The sequence below is a fragment of the Salvelinus alpinus genome, chromosome 3 (assembly GCF_045679555.1).
Source record: "Salvelinus alpinus chromosome 3, SLU_Salpinus.1, whole genome shotgun sequence".
In the NCBI taxonomy this organism is placed as follows: domain Eukaryota; kingdom Metazoa; phylum Chordata; class Actinopteri; order Salmoniformes; family Salmonidae; genus Salvelinus; species Salvelinus alpinus.
In genome coordinates this window covers 50,246,458-50,262,599 of record NC_092088.1, presented here as the reverse complement: position 1 = coordinate 50,262,599, position 16,142 = coordinate 50,246,458, and the positions used below count along the sequence as shown (strand labels likewise).

Sequence of the window (16,142 nt, the reverse complement as noted above, 5' to 3'; positions counted from 1 at the left end):
TAACCAACTTGCCAAAACTATACTTATTTAACAAGAAATTTGTGGACTGGTTGAAAAACGATTTTTAATGACTTCAACCTAAGTGTATGTAAACTTCCGACTTCAACTGTGTGTTTGGGGAGTCTCCCACATACCTTTTGGCGAACACGAAACGTGTTTGCTTATTTTTTTCTTTGAGCAAATGCTTTTTTCTGGCCACTCTTCCGTAAAGCCCAGCTTTGTGGAGTGTACGGCTTAAAGTGGTCCCATGGACAGATACTCCAATCTCCGCTGTGGAGCCTTGCAACTACTTCAGGGTTATTTTTGGTTTCTTTGTTGCCTCTCTGATTAATGCCCTCCTTGCCTGGTCTGTTAGTTTTGGTGGGTGGCCCTCTCTTGGCAGGTTTGTTGTGGTGCCATATTCTTTCCATTTTTTTAATAATGGATTTAAAAGTTGCTCCGTGGGATGTTCAAAGATTCAGATTTTTTTTATAACCCAACCCTGATCTGTACTTCTCCACAACTTTGTCCCTGACCTGTTTGGATAGCTCCTTGGTCTTCATGGTGCCGCTTGCTTGGTGGTGCCCCTTGCTTCGTGGTGTTACAGACTCTGGGGCCTTTCAGAACAGGTGTATATACTAAGATCATGTGACAGATCATGTGACACTTAGATTGCACACAGGTGGACTTTATTTAATGACTTCTGAAGGTAATTGGTTGCACCAGATCTTATTTAGGGGCTTCATAGCAAAGGGGGTGAATACATATGCACGCACCACTTTTCAGCAATTTTTTTTTTGTTTGAATTTTTTAAAACAAGTTATTTTTTTTCATTTTATTTCACCAATTTGTACTATTTTGTGTATGTCCATTACATGAAATCCAAATAAAAATCCATTCAAATTTCAGATTGTAATGTAACAAAATTGGAAAAACACCAAGGGGGATGAATACTTTTAGCTCATCTGGTAGGCTCCTGTCACTGGGCAGCTCGCGGATGGGTTTCCCTTTGTTGTCCGTAATATTTTTCAAGCCCTGCCACATCCGTCGAGCATCAGAGTCGGTGTAGTAGGATTCAATCTTAGTCCTTAATAAACACTTTGCCTGTTTGATGGTTCGTCTGAGGGCATAGCAGGATTTCTTATAAGTGTCTGGATTAGTGTCCCACTCCTTGAAAGCGGCAGCTTTAGCTTTTAGCTCGGTGCAGATGTTGCCTGTAATCCATGGCTTCTGTTTGGGCAATGCACGTACGGTCACTGTGGGGACGACGTGGTCCATGCACTTATTGATGAAGCCGGTGACTGAGGTGGTATACTCCTCAATGCCATTGGATGAATCCCGGAACATATTCCAGTCTGTGCCAGCAAAACAATCCTGTGGCGTAGCATCCGCATTATCTGACCAGTTTAATCTGAATAAATGAATACATTGAGTTTTGTTTTGTTTTATTTAGCTTTATTTTGTTAATTATGTGGGCTGATATACAGCCAAAACAGTAGGTGGCGGCATGCACCTATAGCATTTGTTTGTGGATTGCAGTGATAGCAAAGAAGAAGACCCCGTACAGTAGGTGGCAGCAATACAACAATAGGTGTAGTGTGCTATTAAACTTGAAAGAAGAAGAAGAAGGCAACATCCGGGACCGCTGGTCTCTACACACAATAGGCAGATTTTCTTGCGGTTCAATTGCCTATTACCGTGGCCCGTCTGTAAGCACCTAAACCCTCAGCTGCATTGTCTTCATCACTAATGTGACATCCTCTGGAAGAGACCAGTGAGTATAAGGCGATATAAGGTCTAATGAAGTTCAGTGGGTTTCAAATGCATCAATGGCATAACACTTGCCCACACTCATGACTCCAATTCCATTGCATTACATTGAGCCATTGAACGTCCCTTTTATTCTTGTGAGGAAAATGCCCCGATGCTCCGGCACTGCCCAAATGCTCTGTCTAAACGCAAATCACCTCAAACGTGATACAGTTTTGGAAATATTTGGAACTTAACTTTCATATAAAGCGAGAAATATTCTTTCAAAAACAAAAGATAGACTTTTGTTGCACCCTGCTGTATTTTCAAGAGCACCGCCTCCAACCGAGACTGCACCAGGGATACTGTAGTTAAGGAAATTAGGATATTGGAAACTCCATTGGATTCGTATAATGCCCATTGTGTACGTGGTCTGTACATTGTCAATGGGCCGCGTGATGCATTCTGGGTAAAATCCACAAGGAGTGCACTCCTTCAAGGAGCGAATGGAAGTCAATTGGGCGCTAGAACAAGTAGCACATTACAAATATTTTCTAAGATCTGACATATTTAACTTATTCTTTGTAATATTGTGTCATTTTCAAATCGTGACATTACATACTTTTGAGGAAAATAAGCAGTTTCTTGACTTATACCCTGACTTTCTAGAAAGGATTTGGTGATGATCAGCTTAGCAACCGCGTATTACAATGTAAGCTTACTTTTAATCAGTCTGTCTGCACATTTCAAGACATGGAATATGGGGGTGTAGTGATATACCCAATGGGCTGGACGATTCTATTCTCATCACTCATCTTGAAAAAATGTATATTAAAAACATGGAAGTCAAACATTCTGCCATCATTAACACAATGTAAAAATCAAATTATTTATTAGTTCAATATTTAAATAGCATGGGCGACCGGGAAAAACAAATTGGTATAATTTAATGCCATGTGGCTAACAATAATACAGGCACTAGGAATGGGGGTGTGAGCATGCGGGTCTGGACAGATGAGATGTTTATGTGTGTCTTTGTTTGTGTCTGTAAATTGCTGTTTGTGTATGTATGTATGTTGCTTAAGCATTACATTTTGCTTTTAATAATTTAGCTAGCCTGAGTGGGGTTTCTTTCGAGAGAAAAAACTGTTGAGGGAGGTTAACTTTTGCACTGTTGAACCAATCCAGTAAATGTGGAGGAGGATTTGATTTGATTTCGATTTGATTTATTAGGATCCCCATTAGCCGACGCCAATGGCGACAGCTAGTCTTACTGGGGTCCGACACATATCAAAAAAGACATTACAGACAAAAGACTTTACAATTTACATACAGTACCAGTCAAAAGTTTGGACACACCTACTCATTCAAGGGTTTTTCTTTATTTGTACTATTTTCATGGAATAATAGTGGAGACATCAGAATTATGAGAAAACGCATATGGAATTATATAGTAACCAAAAAAGTGTTACACAAATCAAAATATATCTTATATTTGAGATTCTTCAAAGTAGCCACCTTTTGCCTTGATGACAGCTTTGCACACTCTTGGCATTCCCTCAACCAGCTTCACCTGGAATGCTTTTCCAACAGTCTTTAAGGAATTCCCACATATGCTGAGCACTTGTTGGCTTCTTTTCCTTCATTCTGCGGTCCAACTCATCCCAAACCATCTCATTTGGTCTTCTTCTTATTGGTATCCTTTAGTAGTGGTTTCTTTGCAGCAATTAGACCCTGAAGGACTGTTTCATGCAGTCTCCTCTGAACAGTTAATGTTGAGATGGGTCTGTTACTTGAACTCTGTGAAGCATTTATTTGGGCTGCAATCTGAGGTGCAGTTAATTGTCGATTTCTGAGGCTGGTAACTCTAATGAACTTATCCTCTGTAGCAGAGGTAACTCTGGGTCTTCCTTTCCTGTGGCGGTCCTCATGAGAGCCAGTTTCATCATAGCGCTTGATGGTTTTTGCGACTGCACTTGAAGAAACTTTCAAAGTTCTTTACTTTTTCCGAATTGACTGACCTTCATGTCTTAAAGTAATGATGGACTGTTGTTTCTCTTTGCATATTTGAGATGTTCTTGCCATAATCTGGACCAAATAGGGCTATCTTCTGTATACCAACCCTAAATGTAACAACACAACTGATTGGCTCAAACGCATTAAGAAGAAAATAAATTCCACAAATTAACTTTTAACAAGGCACACCTGTTAATTGAAATGCACTCCAGGTGATTACCTCATGAAACTGGTTGAGAGAATGCCAAGAGTGTGCAAAGCTGTCATCAAGGCAAAGGGTTAGCTGCTTTGAAGAATCTCAAATATAAAATATATTTAGATTTGTTTAACACTATTTTGGTTACTTCATGATTCCATATGTGTTATTTCATAGTTTTGATGTTTTCACTATTATTCTACAATGTAGAAAATAGTAAAAATATAGAAAAACCCCTGAATGAGTAGGTGTATCCAAACTTTTGATTGGTACTGTACATAAAATCATTAACAGGTAGTGTGTGTGTGCATTTATCAGTTGCACATATATGTCAGTGCATACAACAAGTAGAGATTGAATATGGATTTGTTAACGTACAAAAGCAGAAATCGCTTCACAAGCTCTCTTTCCATTTACCCTGAACACTGGAAGCATCTGGTTGTTTTCAGACCCGCATATCACAGTCATAGTAAGCACATTTTTACGTCAATAAGTAGCTATCAGCAACGTCAGTGCTAGTAAGAAAAGACAAGTGTAAGTGTTAGCTCAGCAGAGCCTTCTGTTACAATAAAGGGCTCTGGGCTTGAGATGCAAAACCAATTTATGTGCAAATAGTGAATAAGCTTTCTGTTATTTTACCTGGAGTGTAATTCCATTTTGGGTTTGGTAATAACATTGATCCTGATATGCAGTTTGGTTTGCTTTGTTCATAAGCTATCCAAATCGGACTATAATGCAAACATGATTGATGGTCTGTTTTGATGGTCTGATAGCCATTAATTTAGTTGCAGTATTATGATCTGAATTATGCCATTAGAAAATGCTGTGGCACATAGCTTTGATCTTATCAACACACACACACAGACACAGACCAAAAAGACAAAAACAAAGACAAGCTTTTTTTTTTTACCACGTTCGCTACATGGCCGTATGCAGTGGCTCATTACACCAATTTCAAAATATCTCCGTATGTTTTTAAGGCCAACGCAACCTTAGCAAAACTCAACTTTTGTCATTTCTATTGTCAGTTGTGCCTGGGGTGCATAGTCCAGTTGACCTGTGTTTTCTTCTCACAGGATTTACGGCATTGTACCTCGGATTCCTGTAGTCGCCTTTCTCCCCTCGCGCTCTCTCAGGGTCGTAGCCTGACGCACTCCGGGAGGACCGGCCTGCTTCACCACTGACACTTTCAGCCAGAGAGAGAAAGACAACTTTACATTTCCAGAGACGGCGGTGCTCCCGGGGGTTCACGTTGATAGTCGTCTCATCCACTGTATTTGCTTATTTAGATATTCAGCACCGGTTGTCAACGGAGATCACGACGTTTGGAAATCAAGTAGGACTGGAGGGAGGATATTATGTTTAAAGCTGTAGATGCGGGATAAAGTTGTCAATAAGAGCGGAAAAGGTATAGGCTACAGCATCGACTGGATAGATTTGGTTAAAGGTTTGGTAAGTCCCTTTGGCGTCGGGATGAACATGGGTACCTTGCGCGACCTCCAATACGCGCTGCAGGAGAAGATTGAGGAGCTGCGGCAACGGGACGCGCTCATTGACGAGCTAGAACTGGAGCTTGACCAGAAAGACGAGCTAATACAAAAACTACAGAACGAGCTGGATAAATACCGGTCCGTTATCAAACCGGCAACCCAACAGGTCGTCAAACAAACTGAGCTGCACGAGCACCAGCGGACTAAGAGACAGGCGATTTCTGCGGAACCCACCGCCATCGACATCCAGGATCTTAGCCATGTCAGGCTGCCTTTCTACCCCAAAAGTCCACAGTAGGTGTACAGTTACAACAGGGGTGCCTGTTTTTGCATTACTATGTTTCTGCATGACATGTTCTGACGTTATGTGATACAGCCGGTGGCTGTGTTTATCCATTGTGCATTATTCTTAGTGTGCGTAATTCCTCAATGGTGCATTTGGAGCATCAGGTGTGCGACCTCTCAGACTCATATTATCGATATTTCATCTAGGATCAGTCAGTATGCTAATATAATGTATTTAGCATTTTTTCAGCTTCTTCTGAATGTGATAGCACACTTGGTATGCATCAATGATATGCATCTATGTAAAAACAGTATGGGTTATTACTGACACCATCATGTGAGGTGAATGTGTCACCTCAGTGACGCTAGAGACCAGTGTTGTTGAGGTGTTAAAGGGTATGAATACAAGCCCGACTCTGTGTAATGTACCTGTGTTTGTTTAATTCAAACTGTGATAAAAGGCGGTGCCATGATATCTCTCTACGAATTGTTTACATTCTGATGACACACACACACACACACACACACACACACACACACACACACACACACACACACACACACACACACACACATACACACACACACACACACACACACACACACACATACACATACACACAGGGCTCTAAAGTTTGACCAACCTGGAGTAAAAATTTTGGAGGAAAGATGTATTTTTTAAATAATAACTGTTCTAATGATAATGTTTCGCTGTAGTGTTATTTGTTGAGTGTAGCTTCGTTAGTGTCGTGCTTGCACCATTAATATTAATAGAGCGAAAACGGTTTGTTTCAAACCTAAACAGTTCAAAAGACACACACACACACACCTCTTGCTCTCTTCACACATGCAATATGCACCAGTGGCGGTCGGTGCCGTTTAAGATTTGGGAGGATGATAATTTGTTTAGGAGCATGGCCTTATTTCTATTGCAGTATATTGGATGACTGTCATTCATATTCCATTCACCCAGCTCAATATACATTCGATAGGTTTAGGCTGCTACACGATACAACATTTTTCCCTATAGCCATCACGAGGTTGCTACAAACTAGCCTAGGAATTAAAGTTTACAATGTAGGTGCACAGATCGAGAGAAAATTTGGAATAATCAAGGTCACAGACAGTGACACATTTAATACCGCCTAGCACACTCTTGCGTGCATCTAGCTGATCTTGGGTGTAATCATTAGTCCAAACAGTGGCAAACAAGATTTTCTATTGGACAAATTCAGTTATGTTGATCCCCGTTTCGTTCCATTTGCTTCCGTTTAAGAAACGTTTTTCAACCGAATTGGCTGAATGAATACACCCCTGATCACCTGCAGACACAATTCACTTTCATAGCAGCCACATACAAACGACATGATCACTTTGCTCATTGTTTAATTCCTTCTCGAATCCACATGCTTTCCTCCTCTCACCTTTTCTCATCACTTGTGGACTTCAGTGTACAACACAACAGCTGTCTGTGACTAGGCAAAAAAAACTTTCCAAGCGAAACCTTCATACCATAACCGCTAACCGCTACCCACAGCCTACATCAGTGTCACCATAGAAGCTAACGTCATAGTCAACATAGCTACTAGAACTAACGCGTTAGTAAACCCGCTATAATCATGCATTACAGTGTACAGCAAGCAGTTTTACAGGGCCCCGGTGGCAATAAATCAATATATCAAAATCTTACCTTGACTTGGAAGAGTTCCAGTGTTGGATAGCCATAGCCAGCTAGCTAACATAGCATCTCTCTCTGTTTGAGCTGGGGGTTTGAGTAGGCTAAACTAGCTAGCAGCATTCACTAGCTAAAAAAGTGAAAGTAGAAAAAAAGTCTCTCTGTCTATCCCTTCTTTTTTGGGAAGAAATGAACTTGTTAAAAACTGTTATACTATTGTCTTTCTCTCTCTTTGAGTCAATTGCTTACCACATGTATGCACTGCAGTGCTAGCTAGCTGTAGCTTATGCTTTCAGTACTAGATTCATTCTCTGACCCTTTGATTGGCTGGACAACATGTCATTTCATGCTACAAGAGCTCTGACAGGATGGAGGACGTCTTCTGGAAGTTGTCATTAGTGTGTAAATCTATGGAAGGGGTGAGAACCATAAGCTTCCTAGGTTTTGTATTGAAGTCAATGTAACCAGAAGAGGACGGAAACGAGCTGTCTTCCGGCTACACCATGGTGCTACCCCAGAGAGTGCTGTTGAGGCTACTGTAGAACTTCATTGTAAAACAGTGTGTTTTAATCAATTATTTGGTGACGTGAATATATTTAGTAAAGTTTTAACAAAAAAATATCATGTTTTTTGTTTCACACATTTGTTTTCCTTCTGAAATTCACTGAGGAGTATGTTCCTCCCCTCCATCCTCTGAGTAGCCTCCACTGATATGCACATATGCAATCAACACTCACCCCCCCTCTCTCTCTGTTTCTCTCTCTCGCTTTCTCTCTTTTGCCAACAAACTTGTGTGTGGTCTCATCGGTTTAGAGACAGATTCCCAGTGGTGTAAAGTACTTAAGTAAAAATAAGTACTTCTTAAATTGTTTTTATGGGTATCTGTACTTTACTGTTCAATAGTATTTTTGAAAATGTTTACTTCTACTCCACAAGATCCCAAAAGAAAAAACAGTTGAAGTTAGAAGTTTACATACACCTTAGCCAAATACATTTAAACTCAGTTTCCCACAATTCCTGACATTTAATAATCATACAAATTCCCTGTCTTAGGTCAGTTAGGATCACCACTTTATTTTAAGAATGTGAAATGTCAGAATAATAGTAGAGAGAATGATTTATTTAAGCTTTTATTTCTTTCATCACATTCCCAGTTGGTCAGAATTTACATAAACTCAATTAATATTTGGTAGCATTGCCTTTAAATTGTTTAACTTGGGTCAAATTTTTCGGGTAGCCTTCCACAAGCTTCGCACAATAAGTTGGGTGAATTTCGTCCCATTCCTCCTGACAGAGCTCGTGTTACTGAGTCAGGTTTGTAGGCCTCCTTGCTCACACGTGCTTTTCCAGTTCTACCCACACATTTTCTATAGGATTGAGGTCAAGGCTTTGTGATGGCCACTCCAATACCTTGACTTTGTTGTCCTTAAGCCATTATGCCACAACTTTGGAAGTATGCTTGGGAACATTGTTCACTTGGAAGACCCATTTGCGACCAAGCTTTAACTTCCTGACTGATACCTTGAGATGTTGCTTCAATATATCCACATAATTTTCCTTCCTTTGATACCATCTATTTTGTGAAGTGCACCAGTTCGGCTTGCAAGCCTCCCCCTTTTTCCTCCAAACATAACAATGGTCATTATGGCCAAACAGTTCTATTTTTGTTTCATCAGACCAGAGGACATTTCTCCAAAAAGTATGATCTTTGTCCCAATGTGCAGTTGCGAACCACTGTCTGGCTTTTTTATGGCAGTTTTGGAGCAGTGGCTTCTTCCTTGCTGAGTGGCCTTTCAGGTTATGTTGATACAGGACTTGTTTTACTGTGGAAATAGATACTTTTGTACCTGTTTCTTTCAGCATCTTCAGAAGGTCCTTTGCTGTTGTTCTGGGATTGATTTGCACTTTTCGCACAAAAGTACGTTCATCTCTAGGAGAAGGAATGTGTCTCCTTCCTGAGCGGTATGGCGGCTGCACGGTCCCATGGTGTTTATACTTGTGTACTATTGTTTGTACAGATGAACGTGGTACCTTCAGGTGTTTGGACATTGCTCCCAAGCATGAACCAGACTTGTGGAGGTCTACAATAATTTTTCTGAGGTCTTGGCTGATTTCTTTTGATTTTCCCATGATGTCAAGAGGCACTGGGTTTGAAGGTAGGCCTTGAAATACATCCACAGGTCCACCTCCAATTGACTCAAATTATGTAAATTAGCCTTTCAGAAGCTTCTAAAGCCATGACATAATTTTCTGGAATTTTCCAAGTTGTTTAAAGGCACAGTCAACTTCGTGTACGTAAACTTCTGACCCACTGGAATTGTGATGCAGTGACTTATAAGTGAAATAATTTGTCTGTAAACAATTGTTGGAAAAATGACTTGTGTCATGCACAAAGTAGATGTCCTAACCGACTTGTCAAAACTAAAGTTTGTTTACAAGAAATTCGTGGAGTGGTTGAAAAACGAGTTTTAATGACTCCAGCCTAAGTGTATGTAAACTTCCGACTTCAACTGTAATTCACAAGTGATATGCTAATATTGTGATAGACTTATATATATATACATTTACAAAATAATATATGTGTGACATTTGTTTTGATTTAAAAATGACCATTATCATGCACCTGTATCGAAACAGGGGCAGCGGGAAAAAATACATGTCATCTATGCACTTAAATAGCGAATGGAGGACGCTTTTCCCCGTGGTTTATTTTCATGCCAGCCAGGTAGGCTATACTCCTGTTTTAAATATAAGCAATGTGCTTAATATTTGGAAAGTTGAGAAATAATATAGTAGGCCTAGCTTATAGAAAGCATATGGGATCCTCCTCTTTTTATTAGCGGCCATCACTCCCGCAATTTCATAGCCTACCGAAATGTTCCCCAACATGAGCTCATGGGCTCTCATGAAGTGATTGATTAGATTTTCGAATAAACATTTGCATTGCTGTCAGAGTGATTAGAGGGACAACAGAGTGCTGAGTACCAGACAGTTAGCAAGTTTGGTAAGCTACTAATGACCAGCAGCAGCAGCAGAGCTGGGAGAAATCTAATAACCATGACTAAACAGTCATGTGGAATTTGACTGCCTTCATGACTCGTGACTGTGGGTGTGGCGGTAATACGGTCACCGCAACAGCCCTAATCACCACCACAACCACAAAGGTACACTATATATACAAAAGTATGTTGACACCCCTTTAAATGAGTGGATTTGGCTATTTCACCCACACTCGTTGCTGACAGGTGTATAAAATCGAGCACACAGCCATGCAATCTCCATAGACAAACATTAGCAGTAGAATGGCCATACTGAAGAGCTCAAAGACTTTCAACGTGGCACCGTCATAGGATGCCACCTTTCCAACATGTCAGTTTGCCAAACGTATGCCCTACTAGAGCTGCCATGGTCAACTGTAAATGCTGTTATTGTGAAGTGGAAATGTGTAGGAGAAACAATGGCTCAGCCGCGAAGTGGTAGGCCACATAAGCTCACAGAATGGGACCGCCGAGTGCCGAAGCACAAAAAAATTGTCTGTCCTCCATTGCAACACTTACTACCGAGTTCCAAACTGCATCTGGAAGCAACGTCAGCACAAGAACTGTTCGTCAGGAACTTCATTAAATGGGTTTCCATGGCTGAGCAGCCGCACATAAGTTTAAGATCACCATGCGCAAAGCCAAGCGTCGGCTGGAGTGGTGTAAAGCTCACCGCCATTGTACTCTGGAGCAGTGGAAACAGCTAAGCCCCTTTGTTCAAGTGAAGGGAAATCTTAACGCTACAGCATACAATGACATTCTAGTCAATTCTGTGCTTCCAACTTTGTGGCAACATGACAATGCACCCATACACAAAGCGAGGTCCATACAGAAATGGTTTGTTGAAATCGGTGTGGAAGAACTTCAATGGCCTGCACAGAGCCTTGACCTCAACCCCATCAAACACCTTTGGGAGGAATTGGAACACCGACTGCAATCCAGGCCTAATCGCCCAACAACAGTGCCCGAGCTCACTAATGCTCTTGTGGCTGAATCGAAGCAAGCCCCCACAGCAATGTCCAACATCTAGCGGAAAGCTTTTCCAGATGAGTGGAGGCTGTTATTGCAGCAAAGGGGGCACTAACTCCATATTAATGCCCATGATTTTGGAATAAGATGTTTGACGAACATGTGTCCACATACTTTTGGTCATGTAGTGTAATTTCTCAGCAAACTTTTGAGCCACTGGAAAGCATAGAGTTCATATATCTCCCCTTCAGGACGGCTTTGCTGATTGCCCTTATATCTGCAAGCGGTGTGAGTGAGCTGCACACACTGTCAGTCCACCATTGTGCCTACGGTTTGCCCTGCCTTTATGCCTAAGGTCAGCTGTAATTACAATTGTCTAGCCTTAGAGCTTATGGCCGCCATTTACTTCTACGGAAGAATGGCTCCTCCACCATTTATGTCCTGTACGTGCTTTGCATATCTACTTGGATAGAACGAGAGCATATCACAAGAGTGACCAACTCTTTGTGTCTTGGCCATCCCCTTGCAAGGGTGGGCCCCTCTCTCGTCAACGGCTATCCCATTGGATAGTGGAGGCTATTATATTGGCTTATAATAGCAAGTGTTTACAGTCCCCGGAGGGCCTGAGGGCTCATTCCAGCATAAGTATGGGCACTGTTCTTTTTACAAGAGATTTGCGAGGTGGAATGTTGGGCCACCCCTCGTATTTTTATGAGGTTTTACCGACTGGATGTCACTGCACCTTCATTGGCGCATACTGTCCTTAGTGTTTGAGTCTCTGAGGGATGATGCTGTTGGAACTACCCTGGCTTCAGAGAGCATGTCTGTGTTACAGGAGTTGGCCATATCCCATAACTGACACAAAACGAGTATTAGAAAAATAATTTAGGGTTACTAACGTTACCCCGGTTCTATTAGAACACGAGTGATATGTTTTACCTCTTTTCCCTGCTAGCAAGAGTGCAATGAAGAGAGGCATGTTTGAGAATGACCTGGCAAGTGTCTCCCTTTATGGAGGACAACGCAGACATATAATATAAGGTTGTGAATGCTGAGGTCATTGACAACTATTTTGGGTACAGAGGAATGAGTTTCAATAGAGCTGCTCCTCTATCGATTAGAACAGAGGACTGTGATGTTTACTCAATGGCTTGGAGATCGATGCCTCTTCTCTGTTTGACCAACTTGTTAGTCAGTTTGGGTTTAGATATCTGAAAAGAAAAAGAGAAACCAGCACACTGTTCTTGCCAGTAGTACTGTTGATTAAGATTTTGTATTGGCCTATCAAATCAAATGTATTTATATCAAATCAAATTTATTTATATAGCCCTTCTTACAACAGCTGATATATCAAAGTGCCTTACAGAAACCCAGCCTAAAACCCCAAACAGCAAGCAATGCAGGTGTAGAAGCACGATGGCTAGGAAAAACTCCCTAGAAAGGCCAAAACCTAGGAAGAAACCTAGAGAGGAACCAGGCTATGAGGGGTGGCCAGTCCTCTTCTGGCTGTGCCAGGTGGAGATTATAACAGAACATGGCCAAGATGTTAAAATGTTCATAAATAACCAGCATAATCAAATAATAATAATCACAGTAGTTGTCGAGGGTGCAACAAGTCAGCACCTCAGGAGTAAATGTCAGTTGGCTTTTCATAGCCGATCATTGAGAGTATCTCTACCGCTCCTGCTGTCTCTAGAGAGGTGAAAACAGCAGGTCTGGGACAGGTAGCACGTCCGGTGAACAGGGCAGGGTTCCATCACCGTAGGCAGAACAGTTGAAGCTGGACCAGCAGTACGGCCAGGTGGACTGGGGACAGCAAGGAGTCATCATGCCAGGTAGTCCTGAGGCATGGTCCTAGGGCTCAGGTCCTCCGAGAGAGAGAAAGAAAGAGAGAAAGAGAGAATTAGAGAGAGCATACTTAAATTCACACAGGACACCGGATAAGACAGGAGAAATACTCCAGATATAACAGACTGACCCTAGCCCCCTGACACATAAACTACTGCAGCATAAATACTGGAGGCTGAGACAGGAGGGGTCAGGAGACACTGTGGCCCCATCCGATGATACTCCCGGACAGGGCCAAACAGGCAGGATATAACCCCACCCACTTTGCCAAAGCACAGCCCCCACACCACTAGAGGGATATCTTCAACCACCAACTTACCATCCTGAGACAAGGCCGAGTATAGCCCACAATGATCTCCGCCACGGCACAACCCAAGGGGGGGCACCAACCCAGACAGGAAGACCGCGTCAGTGACTCAATCCACTCAAGTGACGCACCTCTGCTAGGGATGCCTTCGCCTTCATCAGAGGGTTTAGAAAATCGTTTTTTGAAAAGAGTTGGCCATTAAAATGCTGAGGTATATTACTGGCCCTGTTCTTTCTTTCACAATTTCCCCCCTTTATCTTTCTAACTGGATTAGTCCTCTGGAATGTGTCTATTGGTCTCTCTCATGTACAGTAGGACCTTAATTTGACTCAAGAACTTTCCTGCAATGCAGAAAATGTATAACTTGCAGTGTATTTGAGATTTAAAATAGCTTCTAAATCTGTGATAACACTTTGACATATCAGACATGATTTTGTCCAAAAATGTATCAACCCCTAGAAATACGTCCATTAATTATAATCCAGACAATAATTCACATTCCCTGTTGCTGCAGGATTATTTTCCTGCTGTTGCAAACTGGCTCCAATTAAGAGCCTACATCTGTATCTCTACTTTCACTCGCTCAGCCTCTCTCTCCCTTATTCCTCTAAAAGAGCATATTTTCTCCTTTTAAGGAAGACGGACCGTATTCGGTCCCCAAACCTGACTGAGTGTGTGTATCTTCCCTTCCAGCAGAGAGAAAGAGAAGGAGAGGGGGAGGAGAGGATAGAGGATTGTTGTGTAATGGGGTGGCTGGCTAGAATCTAGAGGACATGAAACAGAGAAATGTCACAGGACTTCAGGCTCCTCCACTTTGGGGTCTGTAGTGTAGTACGCGAGGCCAGGGATCCTCACTCCTTTCCTGTGTGTAAATCTGTCAAAGGGTCAGGGGTTAAGGAGAGAAGCTTCCGGAGGTATGCAGATATTGCTATTGGGAAACAGGGGAGTACTATAACATTACCGCTCCCTGCTGTGCTTCTCTTTACTCTCTCATGGTTAGGATTAAAGGATATATTGAAAGATAATGTTGTTTTTAAAGTGTGCTCCTTTTATACCTTCATAATATCAACAAAGGATAGGCAGGCCATATGTTTTGGCACAAACTAAATATTGTAGACCTGTAAGTAAAATGTATGCACGCATGACTGTAAGTCGCTTTGAATAGAAGTGTCTGCTAAATGACATACTGTATATTATTATATTATGTTTGTGTGGCTGTGTGTGGTCGCTCGTAAAAAGGAAGAGAGGGGTGTTAGGTGGTGTGTTGCCAGAGAATACTGGACGGGACTTTAGAAGCTTGGGACACACTTCAAACCGTTTCCCTTTTGTGAGTTCTATTCCCAGCATCTGTTGAGGGGTAGAAAGCATTTCCTGTCCCTTTTTTATCCTTAATGACATAGAAGCTTCTCTTTGAAGGCACGAGTCCTTGTTACATGTGATTAGCCTCTTTTACAGTCGTTTGATAAAGCGCTAAATGACTGTCTGCTTCCTTGTGAAATGATTTCAATACAAAACAGACACAGACAATCTTTGTATACAGCACTCATTACACCCAATCTTGTCTAATCGAATTCTATGTTCTGGTCAAAAGTAGTGCACTAGGGAATAAGATATATTTTGTCTGTCTCTCTCTATGGAAGTTATTGAGATGCATCTTTGTAAGATAGTGGAAAAAGCAATCTTGTCAGGGGGTGCGAAGCATCAGGCATCAGACGGAATCAGGTGCAATATTGTGGTATTTATCATGCATTCAGAAAGTATTCACACCTCTTGACTGTTCCACATTTTGTTGTGTTACAAAGTGGGATTCAAAATTGATTTATTTGTCATTTTTTTTGTCAACGATCTACACACAATACTCTATAAAAATTCTAACATTTGTAAAAAATGAATGAAAAACAAAACACAAATATATTTTGATTAAATAAGTATTCAATCCCCTGAATCAATTCATGTTAGAATAACCTTTGGCAGCGATTACAGCTGTGAGTCTTTCAGGTTAAGTCTCTAAGAGCTTTCCACACCTGGATTTGTGCAATATTTGCCATTTTTCTTTTCAAAATTCTTTAAGCTAGGTTGAATTGGTTGTTGATCATTGCTAGACAACCATTTTCAGGCCTTGCCATATACAGTATTTTCAAGCAGATTTATGTCAAAACTGTAACTTGGCCACTCAGGAACATTCACTGTCTTCTTGGTAAACAACTCCAGTGTAGATTTGGCCTTGTGTTTTAGGTTATTGTCCTGCTGAAAGGTGAATTAATCTCCCAGTGTCTGGTAGAAGGCAGACTGAACCAGGTTTTGCGCCAGGATTTTGGCTGTGCTTAGCTCCATTCTGTTTCTTTTTTTATCCTGAAAAACTCCCCAGTCCTTAACGACTACAATTATACCCATAACATGGTGCAGCCACCACTATGCTTGAAAATATGGAGAGTGGTACTCTCTAATGTGCTGTATTTGATTTGCCCCAAACCACTTTTTATTCAGGACAAATGTTCATTGCTTTGCCACATTTTTTGCAGTATTACTTTAGTGCCTTGTTGCAAACAGGATGCATGTTTTGGAATATTTTTTATTCTGTACAGGCTTC

General features: G+C 41.4%; 1 protein-coding gene across 2 annotated transcripts in view; it reads left to right on the top strand.

Annotated features, from left to right (window-relative positions):
* Nucleotides 1-16,142, top strand: part of LOC139570886 (cGMP-dependent protein kinase 1-like) — a 166,708-nt gene that overhangs the window by 12,946 nt on the left and 137,620 nt on the right. The window contains exon 1 of one of the 2 annotated variants that reach the window (XM_071393183.1): nucleotides 4,934-5,724. The exons of the other annotated variant lie outside the window; for it this stretch is intronic. Within the exon in view, the coding sequence (XP_071249284.1) occupies nucleotides 5,315-5,724 (410 nt within the window). The 5' untranslated portion in view covers nucleotides 4,934-5,314. Of the gene's footprint in view, nucleotides 1-4,933; nucleotides 5,725-16,142 lie in introns of those variants that run through there. 2 annotated transcript variants of the gene reach the window in all.